This window comes from Pelophylax lessonae (genome assembly GCF_965119305.1).
Source record: "Pelophylax lessonae genome assembly, chromosome: 7".
In the NCBI taxonomy this organism is placed as follows: Eukaryota; Metazoa; Chordata; class Amphibia; order Anura; family Ranidae; genus Pelophylax; species Pelophylax lessonae.
Window position 1 is genome coordinate 70,951,555 of NC_138774.1, and position 17,611 is coordinate 70,969,165.

At 42.6% G+C, this 17,611-nt stretch overlaps 1 protein-coding gene across 1 annotated transcript in view; it reads left to right on the forward strand.

The window, feature by feature from the left end:
* The window catches only part of LOC309560470 (uncharacterized protein), a 257,648-nt gene that overhangs the window by 167,504 nt on the left and 72,533 nt on the right, over positions 1 to 17,611 (forward strand). The window contains exons 9-11 of the mRNA XM_082264103.1: positions 1,914 to 2,122; positions 11,424 to 11,546; positions 17,288 to 17,458. Of these exons, the coding sequence (XP_082120229.1) occupies positions 1,914 to 2,122; positions 11,424 to 11,546; positions 17,288 to 17,458 (503 nt within the window). The remainder of the gene's footprint in view (positions 1 to 1,913; positions 2,123 to 11,423; positions 11,547 to 17,287; positions 17,459 to 17,611) is intronic.

A 17,611-nucleotide genomic window follows, 5' to 3' on the forward strand; every position in this document is an offset into this window, starting at 1 on the left:
CCACAAATGCCTATTCCATAAAAGGAAATAAACAAATCTTAAAGGCCCGCAACTGAACTGCAACTAATTGCCAGAGCATTTGCTAGGTGTTATCATAGACTTGAATGGGAGGTATTGAAAGGCTTCAAATGCCTCCTGACTCGACACGAGGCTTCAATTTTGAAGCGTAGCAACGCTAACGGTTCATGTTTTGATCGTGTGAACAACACTATTGTATCTTGTGCATAGGTATTTGAGGGGTGTTAAAGCCAGTGTGAACTTAGCCTTATTAGGCCAACTATATTGCCAGATACTTGGTGATACTAAGTATTGAAGGTAGGGTGGGTGAGGCTCGTAATTATATCCTGTGGTGATGTAGGTGTTGATGTATAGAATCACTGAGCACAGTGAAGGCCCCGACACCAGGCAAACTCCAAAGTATGTCAAATGCTGAAGATCCTTCAGCCACCTTAGCTGTTCCAGGCTTAGGAGTTCCACTCTGAAAAAACATTTTAGATAAAAATACCCGCGGGACATTCAGGGCTATTGCATTTAAGCAACGATAGCCTCTGAACTGCCCCCTGTTTTACTTACCTTTTAGAAGAAATACTTACATTGAAAATGTCTTGTCCAGCGCTGCCATCTCAGGTGTGGGCAACTGAAGCCGGAGCGTCCTCTTCGGTGTCCTCTTCTGTGACGTCGGAGTCCCAGAATGCCCTGCACCGGCCCTGCCCGTCACTTCCGGTGCAAGCGCGTCATCCCTGCACAGCTTTCAGCAGAGAATGACGTGCCTGCACCGGAAGTGACGAGCAGGGCCGGTGCAGGCGCTTTGACTCCTGGGATCTATGACGTTCAGCTTCCAGGAGTCAATGCAAGGAGGAAGTGACGGCGCGGGCCACAGCCGCAGAGGGAGGAAGAGAAAGGAAGGTAAGTATATTTTCTTTAAAAACAAGGTAAGTGAATCAAAAAAAAAATCTTAATTATCCAATTCTTTTTCAGGTAATTTAGAGCAAGCGGACAGGGAAAAGTTGATTTGGAGGGTGGAACTCCGCTTTAAAGACAGAAAAGATCAACTCCATAGGTAGCAGGATTGATAAGTAATAACTCTTTTCTTTCCTGGAAAGACTTACCGTATTTTCCGGCGTATAAGACGACTGGGCGTATAAGACGACCCCCCTAATTTTCATCTACCGGTAATACTTATACTTAGGTTACCTTGGAGATATTATACTCGGCGTATAAGACGACCCCCTATTTTTGGGGGATTTTTTTGAGGTTCAAAAGTAGTCTTATACGCCAGAAAATACAGTATTTTAAATGTAAATTTAAGGGAGAAGTCCAGCCAAAGCTCGTTTGGCTGGACTTCTCCTACAGATCAGAGGAGTGCAGTTCATTTTGAAAGCTGAAGTCCACTCTCTGCTGATGTCACAGAGTTGGTCCAGGCTTAGTGTCATCACGACCACGGAGTCGGGATCTGCCTAGATCCCTGGACCAACAACCGGCTCAGCCTCTCAGTGAGCTGAGAACCTGAGCCAGGCCACTCCTGCCCCACCCCGCCACAGCTCAGCACTCCAGTAAAGGAGGAGGGGGCAGTCAGCAGCTCTCTGCCAATGGAGCTCGGAGAACTGAGTGATCGACAGTGTTTAATCGCTCGGTTCTCAGTGAGGAGGCGTTGGGGGACAGATGCAGCATCGAACCGATTCTGCATCCACCTAGGTAAGTATGAATTAAAAAAAAAAAAAAAAAACAATACCTCTTTTAATATCAGTGTTGTTTTAGGATCTATCCACAGGGTGTCTGTTGCTGGTATCCACAACCCTTTGTTTTTGGTCAAACATCACCATGTTAGTTACAACTGAAAAAATATTTTATATTCTTTCCAAATTAATTTTGTTGTGTCAATTTCCAATTTAATTTGGTGTCCTTTACTACAGGAAAGAGGATTTGCCCAGGAGAAAGTCTGGCTCGCATGGAGCTCTTTCTATTCTTCACCACCCTCCTGCAGAGGTTCACCTTGACCACAACAGTGCCCCGAGAAGATCTGGACTTAACCCCCGAGGTCAGCAGTGCTGGACACCTGCCTCGTGCCTACAAAATGTGTGTTATTCCCCGCAATAACAATTTATTATCTAACAGTTCGAACTAAAGTTTTACCTTTTTTTATTTTCTCGAAATAAACTATTATAAACTTTTATTGTTCTTTTAACTAAGAGACATAATGCAATTTATATAAGTTCAACTTAAAAATAAATATATAATCATGTTCTATTTTACTTATGTGTCCTTTTTAAAGGTATATTAAGTGCTTGGAGAGGTTGGCCAACACCTCCTGATAATTCACCGCAGCACAACTTGGGGGTTCAAAATGACACACCAGTTCTTAAAAAATATTAAAAATAACATACAATTAAACTCAAAATGTATTAACAAAAGTAATAAAAAAATTAAAGCTACTCACAGATATCAGATAACGTGTGCCTGATCTAGACAATCCATTCACACAACATCTAATCCGGTTGGCGCTCTCTCTAAGCACTTGTTGGTAAATGTTGCCAATTTGGCAGATTAAGGCCTCTTGCACACAATACTGCTGTTTGAGCATATACTTTTTCATCTCTTTTTTTTTTAAATGTATTTGCGTGTGCTTTCGCGTGCATGCGTGCATTTTTGCGCAAATGCACGGAAACTTATTCTCATGGTCTTGTTTTGTGCATTATGTAAATGCCCATTTGCGCACAATCGTGTGTATTTGCGCGCATGAGGCGTAAATTACTGACCAAAAATGCAGATTTTTCTATTTTGTTTTTACTGAAGAATGCATGGCCCTGTGTGCATAGGCACATTACAATGAATTGGCTGTATTTTAGCTCTGTAAAAAAAAAAAAAAAAAAAAAAGCTGTACTGGGCTTTTTTAAGCTGCAGTGTACAAGAGGCCTAAGGGCCTCTATTGAAGTGATTCGGGTGAGTTATGTACTCTCAAACAAAATGGCCCCTGCCCCACCTGTAACTGGCCTTCATAGCAAAGAGCACAATGCATGTGAAACAAAAAGAATGAATTCCCAGCTCAATTCACCAACCAGTTTGCTAACCAATCGAATTAACCTGTCCAACAGTATGCGTTAAAAACAGGGGTTTAGTTAGCACACATTTGCAAATGCATGTGTAAGCTGCAGGGCCACTCCAAGGCACCCTGTATTACCTGCAGTCCTAACTCCTGTACATTTTGTGAGAATCTCCACAGTGGAAGCACATGCAGTCTAATGGATAGATAGGTGGCAGGAGAGTGTGGAGGGAGCCCAACCCTCCTTAAAGGCACTTGGGGGCACAGTGGAAGCCCAGCTGATAGCACACTGGCAGCAAAGGCTTCCAGTGTGTCCACTAAGGGGGGTTGGGCTTCCTCCAGGCTCACCTGCCTCCTATCTGTCCATTAGAGTGCATGTGCTTCCACTGTGGAGACTCTCAGGAGTTAGGACTGCAGGTAATACAGGGTGCCGTGAAGCGGCCCTGCAGCTCACACATGCATTTGAAAATGTGTGCTAACTAAACCCCTGTTTTTAACGGATACTCCTGGGCAGGTTAATGCAATTGGTTAGCAAACTGGTTGGTGAATTGAGCTGGGAATTCGTTCTTTTTGTTTCACATGAGATGCTCTCTCATAAGCCTAATAGAATGCAAAACCAGCTTTGAGCAAGTCAAATGCAAGTAAAAAGGTCAACTGTGAGTCAATTGCACCTATCAATGAATTCTGAATGATCTCAGAAGTGTCTCAAACTAATGTCAAACTGGTGACATTGACAGAAGCCTAAATTCAATCCATAAAGGTCTTACATCTAATATAAAATCGGATTGTATGTGACCAGCCTAAAAAAGACCCAAGAAAACAACCAACAGAAGTGATATAAATGTTTTTGTACATTTTTTTTTTCTATAAAAATAACAAAAGTTCTAGTCACAGAATAGACTCCCTCCAGAGGTGGTTCTGGCTAGCTCACTAGATTGCTTTAAAAAAGGCCTGGATTCTTTCCTGGGTGTACTTAATATAAATGGGTACTGACATTTTTTTAGGTAAAGTTGATCCAAGGAATATCCAATTGCCTCTCGGGGGATCAGGAAGGAATTTTTTTCCCCTGCTGTAGCAAATTGGATCATGCTTTGCTGGGGTTTTTTTGCCTTCCTCTGGATAAACTGTGGGTATAGGATTGTGTATATGGGATTGTATGGTTGGGTTTTCAATTCTTTTTTTTTTTTTTGGTTGAACCAGATGGACTTGTGTCTTTTTTCAACCTGACTAACTAACTAATGTATGTAACTATTACAGTGGGAATCGAAAGTTTGGGCACCCCAGGTAAAAATTTGTATTAATGTGCATAAAGAAGCCAAAGAAAGATGGAAAAATCTCAAAAAGGCATCAAATTACAGATTAGACATTCTTATAATATGTCAACAAAAGTTAGATTTTATTTACATAATTTACACTTTCAAAATAAAAAATAAATAAATGGCGTCTGCAAAAGTTTGGGCACCCTGCAGAGTTAATATCTTGTACTGCCCCCTTTGGCATGTATCACAGCTTGTAAACGCTTTTTGTACCCAGCCAATAGTCTTTCAATTCTTGTTTGAGGTATCTTTGCCCATTCTTCCTTACAAAAGTCTTCCAGTTCTTTGAGACTTCTGGGCTGTCTGTCACGCACTGCTCTTTTAAGGTCTATCCATAGATTTTCAATTATGTTGAAGTCAAGAGATTGTGAAGGCCATGGCAAAACCTTCAGTTTACGCCTCTTGTTGTAATCCCCCATGGATTTCGAGGTGTGTTTAGGATCATTATCCATTTGTAGAAGCCATCCTCTCTTTAACTTTAGCTTTTTCACAGATGGTATCAAGTTACCATCCAAAATTTGCTGAAATTTTATTGAATCCATTTTTCCTTCTAATCATGAGATGTCCCATGTGCCACTGGTTGCAATACAACCCCAAAGCATGATTAATCCACCCCCATTCTTAACATTTGGACTGAGTTTCTTTTCATTAAATTCTGTGCCCCTTCTTCTCCAAACGTACCTTTGCTCATTCCGGCCAAAAAGTTCAATTTTAACCTCATCGGTCCACAGAACTTGTTTCCAAAATGCATCAGGCTTGTCTATATGTTCATTTGCAAAGTTCAAACGCTGATTTTTGTGGTGAGGACGTAGAAGAGGTTTTCTTCTGATGACTCTGAAGACCATATTTGTACAAGTATCTCTTCATAGTGGAATAGTGTACCACAACTCCAGTGCCTGCCAGATCTTTCTGGAGGGATCGTGCAGTCAAACGTGGGTTTTGAATTGTTTTTCTCACAATCCTGCGAGCTGTTCTGTCTGATATTTTTCTTGGTCTTCCAGATCTTGCTTTAACTTCCACTGTTCCTGATGACTGCCATTTCTTAATTACATTCCAAACAGAGGATATTGACATCTGAAAACGCTTTGCTATCTTCTTATAGCCTTCTCCAGCTTTGTGAGCGTCAACTATTTTCAGTTTCAGTTTTCTAGACAACTGCTTAGAAGATCCCATGGTGCTGATTTTTGGGGCAAGGTCAGATGAGTCTGGGCATTTAAAACCTTTGAGATTGACATCACCTGGTCTTCCCAGATGATGATTGAGAACAATCCATGACACTGGCAGGTCTCAGCCTTGCAAAGGGGGCAGTGCATGCTATAAATTCTGCAGGGTGCCCAAACTTTTGCAGACACCATTTTTTTGTTTTCTGCAATTTTAAAAGTGTCAATGATGGAAATAAAATCTAACTTTTGTTGACATATTATAAGAATGTCTAATCTGTAATTTGATGCCTTTTGGAGATTTTTCCATCTTTCCTTGGCTTCTTTATGCACATTAATACAAAATTTTACCTGGGGTGCCCAAACTTTCGATCCCCACTGTATATAGTATACTTCCCTCCTCTTTGCAGTTGGTTTTGCACAGAGCAGCCCAGATCCTCCTCTTCTCGGGTCCCTGGCTGAAGATCCTGGCCCCTCCCTCCTGTTCAGTGACCCCACAGCAAGCAGCTTACTATGGGGGCACCTGAGCCAAGCTGAAGCTCCGTGTATAGAGGACTTTTTATCTGAATGCATAGAATTGGATGTGTTTTGAACTGCATCCCATTTGCATGACATGTGAAATAACATTGCTTTCTATTGTATCTGTTCACATATGTCCTGTGCAGCTGGAGTGCGGATTCAGTGCGCATTGAAAAAGAGTCCTGTCAGTTTTCTGAGCAGTACGGTCCAGCTCAGGTGCAAATTCAGGTCTATTGACTTCAATGGGAATGCTTCTGAATCGCACTTCATTCAGTTTGTGGGTATACAATCCTGACCTGATGTAATCCTGACCTGACCCCAATCAAAAACTGACCTTAAACGCAGAACAACTACTTTGTCAGTTAGCTGTGAAAACTGAGCTTCAATTCGCACCTTACATGAGTGAACCCAGCCTTATTTCTATCAATAATCTAGAGTCCTCTATGACTATATGTCAGAATTCTGAGACAATAACCGAATTCTGAGATAATGACACAGAATCATGACACAATAACCAAGAATTCTGATATACTATCTCAGAACACTCTCAGATAACATGAAAATATTCTGAGGTTATAATAAAAATTCTGACATATGACACAGAATTCCTACATACATTATATTGCCAAAAGTATTGGGATGCCTGCCTGTACACACACATGAACTTTAATGGCATCCCAGTCTTAGTCCGTAGGGTTCAATATTGAGTTGGCCCACCCTTTGCAGCTATAACAGCTTCAACTCTTCTGGGAAGGCTGTCCAGAAGGTTTAGGAGTGTCTATGGGAATGTTTGACCATTCTTCCAGAAGCGCATTTGTGAGGTCATGGATGAGAAGGCCTGGCTCACAGTCTCCGCTCAAATTCATCCCAAAGGTGTTCTATCGGGTTGAGGTCAGGACTCTGTGCAGGCCAGTCAAATTCCTCCATCCTAAACTCCCTCATCCATGTCTTTATGGACCTTGCTTTGTGCACTGGTGCGCATTCATGTTGGAACAGGAAGGGGACATCCCAAAACTGTTCCCAGAAATATTTGGTAGACTGTGTCTGGTGATTTACACTTAGGATAAAGTCAACATTACACTATCATTGCCTTAAGACTTGGCTACCCACAACTTAGATATCGAAGAGATGTACACACTGCTCAGGTGAGTCTATATCAGCAATCCGTTGTGGGTTCCTGGCCTCGGCTCACCACCGCAGACAATACAGCTGGAAGAGGAAAATGGCCACACACCACAGGGAAACTTGAATAAAGCAAAATACTCAATTATTTGTACATGTTTACGTGAAAGGTACAGCAGAAGGGGAATTGTAGATGCATTTCACACAGGCTCAACGTGCTTGTTTACTACCCACAACTTGGCTGCAGGAGCCTCAATCTATAACAGATATTGGTGATTCAGGTAGGAGTTAACCACCTAAAATATGCTGGAGGACAATAGAAATATTGGTTGAGGACCACATAAACAACTGATGTTCGAGAAAAGGCCTGGCTCGCAGTCTGCACACTAATTCATCCCAAAGGTGTTCTATTAGGTTGAGGTCAGGACTCTGTGCAGGCCAGTCAAGTTCCTCCACCCCAAACTCGCTCATCCATGTCTTTATGGACCTTGCTTTGTGCACTGGTGCGCAGTCATGTTGGAACAGAAAGGGGCCATCCCCAAACTGTTCCCACAAAGTTGGGAGCATGAAATTGTCCAAAATGTCTTGGTATGCTAATGCCTTAAGAATTTCCTTCACTGGAACTAGGGAGCCAAGCCCAACCCCTAAAAAACAACCCCACACCATAATCCCTCTTCCACCAAATGATTTGGACCAGTGCACAAAGCAAGGTCCGTAAAGACACGAATGAGCGAGTTTGGGGTGGAGGAACTTAACTGGACTGACCTCAACCCGATTGGGATGAATTACATTACACCTTTTGGATGAATTAGAGTGAAGACTGTGAGTTAGGTCTTCTCGTCCAACATCAGTGCCTGACCTCACAAATGCACTTTTGGAAGAATGGTCAAACATTCCCTAAGACACACTCCTAAACCTCGTGGACAGCCTTCCCAGAAGAGTTAAAACTGTTATATATGTAAAGGGAACTCTGCTCTTACATGTAAAAATCATAATTTTTTTGCTAGAGAACCCTTAAACATTATATATATATATTTTTTAGCAGAGATCCTAAGGAATAAAATGGCGGTCGTTGCCATATAAGACCCCAGATCTCTCTTCTGGGCTAGAAAGCCTGAAATAAAAAAAAAAATTAATAAAACTATCTTGGCTTTCCAGCCAAGATCACGGCAGTATTTACAACTGCCAGACCGGACATGACGTCATAACATCACGCCTGAGTCCTCGGTATTCTTCTCTATGGTGTACTTCCGCTGGCGGATTCCTTCTTCGGCTCGCCCATTATTATTATTATTATTACATCTTTGAAACTTGATATTTTATTGCCATGTTGATATGCTCTGTATAGATTCCAGCAATATTGTTTGTATCTTCTTTCTGTGCAATAGCTGTCCTCAGGCGATGACTAGAACCGGAACTGTTCTAAATATAGGCTTAGAAAAAGAATGACTGCTAAATATAGCAGTACTTGATCAAATTACCTTGCAGATATGGTAAATATATAACTAATTTATATTTTTTTATTGCTCAGCTATGTCGAAAACTCAGCAATTATCACATAAGTGATATGACTGACCCTTTTATCAGTTTTACATAGGGTGATTATCTCTGTATTTACCTTTTGTGAATGGAACTTTGTACCTTAGCTCATATATACACTGTAGAGGCACAATCTTTCTCTTCATCAAGAAAATCAAACAGACACTGGTACTTCACCAAATGTACAAACAGTTAAAGTGGAGTTCCACCCTTAAAAGTCACTTTGCCCCATCTGCTTGATCTCTGTCACCTGACAAATAAATGGATAATCACAATTTTTTTTCTTTACTTTCCTTGTTTTAGAAGAAAATATACTCACCTTACTTCCTCTTCCTCTCTCTTCGGCTGTGGCCCGCGCCGTCACTTCCTGCTTGCATTGATTCCTGGGAGCTGAACGTCATCGCTCCCAGGAATCAATGCGCCTGCACCGACCCCGACGTCAGTTCCGGTGCAGGCACGGCATTCACTGCTAAACAGCTTCCAGGAATGACGCGCATGCACCGGACATGACGAGCGGGGCCAGTGCAGGGCATTCTGGGACGAAGAGGATGCAGAAGAGAACGCGCTGGCTTCAGCTGCCCACACCTGAGATGGCAGCGCTGGAGAAGAAATTTTCAAGGTAAGTATTTCTTCTAAAAGGTAAGTGCGACCCGGGACAGTACAGAGGCTATCCATTGGGGAATGCACTAGCCCTGACTGTCCCGGGGGTAGTTTTATTAAAAAAACTTTCCGAGGGTGGAACTCCGCTTTAATTAATCACAGAACAGTGCAACATTCCAAAGAGGCTTGGTATTATCCCTTCTTTTTTTAAGTCCTGTGGCTGTGGCAGGCATACCTTTTTTAGTTGTGCTTGTTCTAAATAAATGGATAGTAAAGATTCAATCCTTTGGCCCATATCAGGGTATCACTATGAGGTTGGCCCACTCTTGGCAAATTGACTACATCTCAATATGTATGGTCTCTCTCTCAACTCCCAAAATACCATGAGATCCAATCTACTTCTGCATATATCCCTTCTCACCAGTACGTGACACATGATGGGAGCAGGCACACCACAGCTCACTAATATCTCCTGAATTACCAACCATTAACCCATTTGTCCCAAACACCATAGCAATAGGCACCTGCCTACATGTGTATAGTCTTATACATCTTTGTTTATATAGCTTTTGTGAAGTGGTATTTTCACTGCTATCATCATCTTAAAAATGGGAGAAAAATTATTAAGGGGAAGAGAGCAGGATGACATAGAAAATCTTGACAAAACGGGGTTCCAAAAGACAACGAGTGACTTTTCTGGTAACATTAACATTTGGGAAGCTTCTGTTTTTGGATACTCTATAGATCCCAAAAATTTGGTTGTGAGCTTTAAGTCATCTTCCAGCTTTTAATTGGCATATTAGGTACTTATTACTATTATTATTATTATTATTGCATTTTTGAAACTTAAAATTTCATTGATGTGTTGGTATGCTCTATATAGATTCCAGAAATCTTGTTTTACATCTTTTTTCTGTGCAATAGTTGTCCTCAGGAGATGACTAGACTTCAAAATAAAAGAAAACAAAAAAATGGTGTCTGCAAAAGTTTGGGCACCCTGCAGAGTTAATATCTTGTACTGCCCCCTTTGGCAAGTATCACAGCTTGTAAACGCTTTTTGTAGCCAGCCAAGAGTCTTTCAATTCTTGTTTGAAGTATCTTTGCCCATTCTTCCTTACAAAAGTCATCCATACATTTTCAATTATGTTGAGGTCAGGAGATTGTGAAGGCCATGGCAAAACCTTCAGTTTATGCCTCTTGATGTAATCCCCCGTGGATTTCGAGGTGTGTTTAGGATCATTATCCATTTGTAGAAGCCATCCTCTCTTTAACTTCAGCTTTTTCACAGATGGCATCAGGTTACCATCCAAAATGTGCTGACATTTTATTGAATCCATTTTTCCTTCTACTCATGAGATGTTCCCTTTGCCACTGGCTCCAATACAACCCCAAAGCATGATTGATGATCATTCCGGCCAAAAAGTTCAATTTTAACCTCATCGGTCTACAGAACTTGTTTCCAAAATGCATCAGGCTTGTCTATATGTTCTATATGTTCATTTGCAAAGTTCAAACGCTGATTTTTGTGGTGAGGACGTAGAAGAGGTTTTCTTCTGATGACTCTTCCATGAAGACCATATTTGTACAAGTATCTCTTTATAGTGGAATAGTGTACCACAACTTCAATGTCTGCCAGATCTTTCTGGAGGGAAGGTTTGTCTGTGAGCAATCTAAAACCGGAACTGTTCTAATAACAGGCTTAGAAAAAGAATGACTGCTAAATATAGCAACGCTTGATTAGATGACCTTGCAGATATGTTATACCCACTTTAAGATAATGGGGTTGATTTACCGAAGGCAAACAGACTGCACACTTTGCAAAGTGTAGTTGCACTCTGCAAGAGCAGTTGCTCCAGAGCTTAGTAAAGTAGCAGAAGCTCCACTGACTTTTATCATCCAATCATGTGCAAGCAAAAATGCTGTTTTTTTTTTTATTTTTCTTGCTTGTGATTGGGTATTCTTTCCAAAGTGAAGCTTTACCTCATTCACTAAGCTCTGGGGCAATTGCACTTTGCAAACTGCACAGTCTACTGTAGTTGCCTTTGGTAAATCAACCCCAATATGTCAAAATTCTGAACTAACACAGAATTTTGACACATATAACACAATTCTGACATATTAACTCAGAACACTGTTATAATATGTCAGAAGGCGAGGGATAATACCGCTAAAACCCTAATCGTAGACATCTCTGCAACTCTACCACATTTCCAGCAATGCTCGTCAGATCCTGAGAAAGCATTTGATAGGGTGAGCTGGAGATTTATGAGGAGTACTCTTCAATATATAGGAATCAGGGTAAATGCAATGAAATGGATAGAAGCCCTATATGACTATCCAACAGCAGCGGCCAAAGCTAACCGACCGGGTGCTATCTGCAAATTTTACAATTTTGCAAATGGTATGTGCCAGGGCTGTCCATTATCACGGTTCTTTTTATACTTACTTTGGAACCCCTATTGAGACGAATCAGATGCAACTCAGATATTCCAGGTGTACAGGTGGGGAAGATATCCCATAAAGTAGCTGAATTTGCAGACAACCTACTGTTTTTTATTACCAACCCAGAAATATCCTTACCGAACCTAATTAGAGAATTCAATTGCTACTCACAATTGTCAAATTATAAAATCAACTTAGCAAAATCAGTGGTGTTTAGTCTAATAATCCCGGAGGCTAGAATCTCTGTCTTAGAACTTAATTTCCCATTTAAATGGATAATGGAAAGACTAAAGCCCCGTACACACATACCGATTGTCGGCCGAACGATCGGCCGTCTTTTGTCCAGGGCTGTCTTGTCTGTTAAAAACTGCAAAAGACTGCACACAAATTTTGTCGGCCAACAACAGCCGACTGCAGAAGTGATGCCATGTGATGGTTAACTTTCCCTGTGTTTTCTCTTTTCTGAGCATGCCCAGTCTTGCAAATCTGCTGTCTGTCGGTTGAAATCTGTACTGACTGGCGAACAATCGGCCGTTCTGGTTTTGGCCTACAACAATTTTAATGCCTGCAGGACAGATTCTGTTCGGCCGAAAATGCGCTGTCGGCTGTCGGAAGCATCATACTAACAAGTCTACAATCAGCCGATCGGTCGGCAGCCGAATATATTTGCGGCCGACAATCGCAACGTGTGTACGGGGCTTAAAATATCTGGGAATATACCTCACTCACTCCATAACCAACACATACCAGCACAACTTCCCACAACTGCTCGTTAATATCAGAAATGGTTTTAGGCTATTGCGAAATTTGACACATACATGGTTTGGGAAAAATTATATTTTAAAAATGAATGTACTGCCCTGGTTATTGTATCTTTTCCAAACACTTCCAGTGACAGTGACAGTCCCAATCAACTTTTTAAGATAAATCAGGAGAGAGTTTATACAATTTCTTTGGGCTGACTGCCCACCTAGGATTAAGGCAGATACACTTATGCCAAAAAAATGTGGGAGTATAGGATATCCAGACCCAATCCAATACTATCAGGCAGCACACCTATCCAGAATTCTGGACTGGTGTAATCTTACGAGAGTAAAGAACTGGATACCTATTGAACAATCTATCACGTCTTTCCTCCTCAAGACAAGCCCATGGTTGTGCAAAAATTGCCCAAACCAGGTTAAGGAACACCCTATTGTGGGTACTACATATAAAATTGCCAGTTTGACCAAAGCAAGGATGATAAACCCTCTACAGATGTCAAATATGACACCAGTGATTGGAAACCCAGATTTCCCACCAGGGATATCCGATCCCAAACTCCCCCAATTCATCAAAATTAATAAGATTCAAATACAGGACTTTAGAGACCTGGGAGGATGGAAATCTATAACTGATATCAAATCAATGCTTACACCAGCTCCTCCGCTATGGCAAGCTATGCAAACATGACAATACCTTAGGTCACTACCACTGGACTTAAAGCGGAACTCCACCCAAAAGGGAAAGTTCCGCTTTAAGGACTTGTCCCTCGTTCCTCTTGCACAATCGGCACTATTGAGGAGTGGGGGGGGGGGGAGCAGGTACCGGATTTTGGATTTTTACAGGTGCCTGCTCCCACTTCCATTCTGAGCACCGGAACTCCTTCCCTCCCCCTTGCAGTCTTCTGGGACAATGACAGGTCCCAAAGGACTGCATCTACCATTCAGAATGCGAAGCACGACTCGTGCATGCGCAGTGGGCACCCAGCTGTGAAGCCGCAAGTTGCCACAGCCGGGTACCCATACTGAAGATGCCAGCGCCGTTGAGGGAGGATGGAGGATGAAGACGGCTGGGGTAAGCTCACCGCTGGACCGTGGGAAAGCTACACTTTTTTAGCTGCTGTCTTCTATTTTTATAATATATACCTGGAGCTCCTCTTTACCAACAGAAGATACACCCACTGCCCTTTAGCAACTGTGTGTATCTGGACAAACTAGTAGGCAATGCCTCTCTAGGGCGTATGAAGAACTGCCTGCGCCTCCAGAACTCTATATTCCACCTTACAATGCTGCATGGGAAAGAGATTTAAATACAACAATTTCTGAGGAACAGAAGGATTTTATGTTTCATTTCGTACATAAATCATTCATATCCTCTAGACCAGTGTTTTTCAACCACTGTGCCGCGGCACACTAGTGTGCCGTGAGATATTGCCTGGTGTGTCGTGGGAAAAATTCCAATTTCATCCGAAGCTTTGGCAGTTCGCAGAACCGCCTTACTGACCATCTATCATCCACTCGTGTCCTGTGGCTGTGGCGGCGGCGCTGCTCTCTCTGCCTCTGTCCTGTGTCCTGTGACTGCGGCGGCAGCGCTCTCTCTCTGCGGGGAGCACTGGTTGCTAGGCTAGAGGCCGCTTAGCATCTAGCAACCAGTGACGCCACCCTTTCTGAGCCTCTTCTCCTCCAGGCCGCCGCCTCCCAGTCCCCGCCTTTTACAATTTGGCTCTGCCTCCACCCACTTTCAGCGCGCACTGCACTGTTTGCAGGTGCGCAGCGTGGGACTCACTGTCACAGAACCTTGAGAAGAAGAAGACTGTGTCAGACAGCACGTCGTGGTGGTGATGGTGACAGGCAGCCTGGACAACATTATCAGGTAGGAGGACATTGTGGTGTGGTGCTGGGCCTTCAGGATTGAGGCTGGCTCTACATTGTTGCCTGCCCTGATGTTGGAAATTTATGATGAATTTACTGTACAGCAGGTGACATTGTTTTTTATTTATGGAATTTTTAGCAAAATACTTTTTCATGATTTGTGTGCGTTTATTCAATTTTAGAGGTTATTGGGGATCAGATATTTGGGGGCACCTTTACTATAAAGGGGCTTCCACTCTAATAGGCCCTGGCACATGCCCGTGAGTCACATGATCCCTTTTGGGAGCAAGATGTAGAAATTACATCTTTGTCTCCTCAACCTGGGAACAAGTTGCCTTACAAAGAGGGGAGGGGGCTTCATTTTGAAAGGTACCCTCGCAGTGTTAAAAGGGATGTGGCCTGGTATGATTCAGACGGAGGGGGTATGCTGCCACCCCATGCTCTCTGCGCAGCCTCCCCCTTGGAAGGCACCTTGTCCCCACCACCACGCATTCATAATAAAGTAATTATAAAATAATTTCTTTGTGTTTATTTGATCCCTATTCAAGAGAATTACTTTATATATAGTCAATATAGGCACAGAGTTACATTTTTTTAACATTTTCTAATGGTGGTGTGCCTCGTGATTTTTTTCATGAAAAAAGTGTGCCTTTGCACAAAAAAGGTTGAAAAACACTGCTCTAGACTACAAGAGTCAGGATGTAAGTTGATGACTAGAACACAAGAGAAACTGCATCATATGTTTCCAAATGCAGACTCTACATGCTGGCATTGTGGAAAAGACAGGGGAAAGCTTTTCCATATATTCTGGACATGCCATGAAATACGCCCCTATTGGTAAAATATATGTACCATAGTTAAAGACCTTACTGGCGTACCACTGGATCAGAACCCTGCAGCTTGTCTATGGGGCAGTAGGCAGGATTTCCTTAACCTTATCTTAAAACTATTAAATAAGACACCATCAGACTTAATTTTGGAATAAAAGAGGCCGCGGCCGTTTATTATTTCACACATTAAAGATCGATAAATCTTTTTAAACTTGAAGAAAACAGCAGTATAGAACAACCCGGTCCCAACGACCCAGGTTGCCATTAACAAATAAATACATTGACACATCCAACTCAAATGCAACAAAAACGTCCCCCTTCGTCGTGAACGAAGGTGACCCTAAAATAACAAACTGACCGCGACAAACAAAAGGGGGGGGGGGGGATTTGTAGGGGAACCGCTGGGCTGACTTCCTTCTTCTCTTCTTGACCGGCGAAGTGACGACTCATCTGTGAGGGGACCCTTAACCGCTTGGTCAGCCCCGGCCAGGCAGAGTGACGTTAATTAACGTCACTAGCCTGGGAGGGTCTGGGGAGCGAGCGCGCGCCCGCGGAGGCGCGCTCCCGCTCCCGTGCGGTCACGGACCCCCCGCGCGTGTGACCGGCGGACCCGATGTCCGCCGGTCACTCGGCGATCGTCGGGGGAGAGGGAGAATGTCAGGCAGCTTGTGTAAACAAGCCACCTGTCATTCTCCTCGGTGTAAAGACACTGATCACACGGATCTACTATGTAGAACCGTTGATCAGTGTCCTTACACCTCAAGCCACAGCCAATCACAGTAGAAAGCACGCCCCTAGGGACACACATAGCCCCGCCCTTTAAAAAAAAGTTAACCCCTTCACTGCCAGTGTATTTTTACAGTAACAGTGCATATGTATAGCACTGATTACTGGAGAAATGTCACTGGTAACCCCAAAAGTGTCAAAAATGTCAGTCAAGGGTCCGATCTGTCCGCCGCAATGTCGCAGTACCGCAAAAAAATCGCAGATCGCCGCCATTATGCGTTAAAAAAAAAAAACAACAAAAATGACAAAAATCTTTCCCTTTGTTAGTAAACGCGATAACTTTTGCGCAAACCAATCAAAATACGCTTTTTGCGATTTTTTTTACCAAACATAGGTAGGATAAAACAAATTGGCCGAAAATGTTAAAAAATCTTGATTTTTACATTTTTTTTGGGGGAATTTCATATAAAAAAAATGTGAAAAATATTGTTATTTTTGCAAAATTTACGCTCTTTTTTTGTTTATAGCGCAAAAAGTAAAAAGCGCACAGGTGATCAAATACCACCAAAAGAAAGCTCTGTTTGTGGGAAAAAAAGGACGTCAAATTCGTTTAGGTACAGCGTCGCCCGACCGCGCAATTGTCCGTTAAAGTCACGCAGTGCCGAATCGCAAAATACCCCCTGGTCGTTTAGCAGCCAAATCCTCCGGGGCTTAAGTGGTTAAATGGGTCCTCTTGAACCCCTTTAGCCAATCATCTTCAAACCTTGCAGGCGGGAGAAAACCAGCTCAAACAGGTGAGGGGCTTATTCTCCCTAGATACTCGGATAAACTAGCTATCACCCCATAGCCAATCAGCTTAAAGTAACATCTGACAGGCTCTAAACTGCCTGACAACTAACTCTGCCTATTTCTTATCCTAAGCTATCCTCACCTGCCACTACCCCATAAATAAAAGAGGCCATTCGTCCCCTTTTCTTTTTATTCTATTGCACCTTAATTCTCTCTCAAAAAGCAAATATCAGCAACCAGTGCTACAAAAGACTTTAAAGGAAATGGTTATAGCAACCGGAAGAAGTCATATAGAGAGGACAAGGAGCAGAGGGTAAAACAGCAGAGATAAGATACTATTATATACAATAACGCCGACGCAAAATAACAAGCTGTCAAATAGCAACACATAAAATAACCCAGACCTGACTTTACAGCACTGTGACAGATTAAGGGTTAACAGAGGGTGTGACAACTTGTAGGAAACACTCCTTCCTACCCTCTAGATTCCTATATGCTCTAGTCCTGGCCTGCTGTAAATATATATACTTCCTGAGTGCACAGCCCTGCCTGCTAGTGTGTTGTATGTGAGCACACAGACATGGCGTGGAGCCTCTACCTCCTTCTAGCTGTACTCCTATTGTTCTTTGTCAGAAAGGTGTTTGGTAGACGAGGTCATCTCCCTCCAGGTCCCACACCTTTACCTATCCTGGGAAACCTTCTACATCTGAAGAGCCGAGAGACACACAAGCCTATACTGGAGGTGAGCAATGGTAAAAATGGGAATGCCTGATAAGTTAATGGGTAACGCAAAGCATGGATTTCCTAATTGAATAAATTGATTTGATAAGGGGGAAAAAAGTTAAAAATGACAGCAGGTTGCTATTTACAATCCAAACCCTATTTTGCATGCATA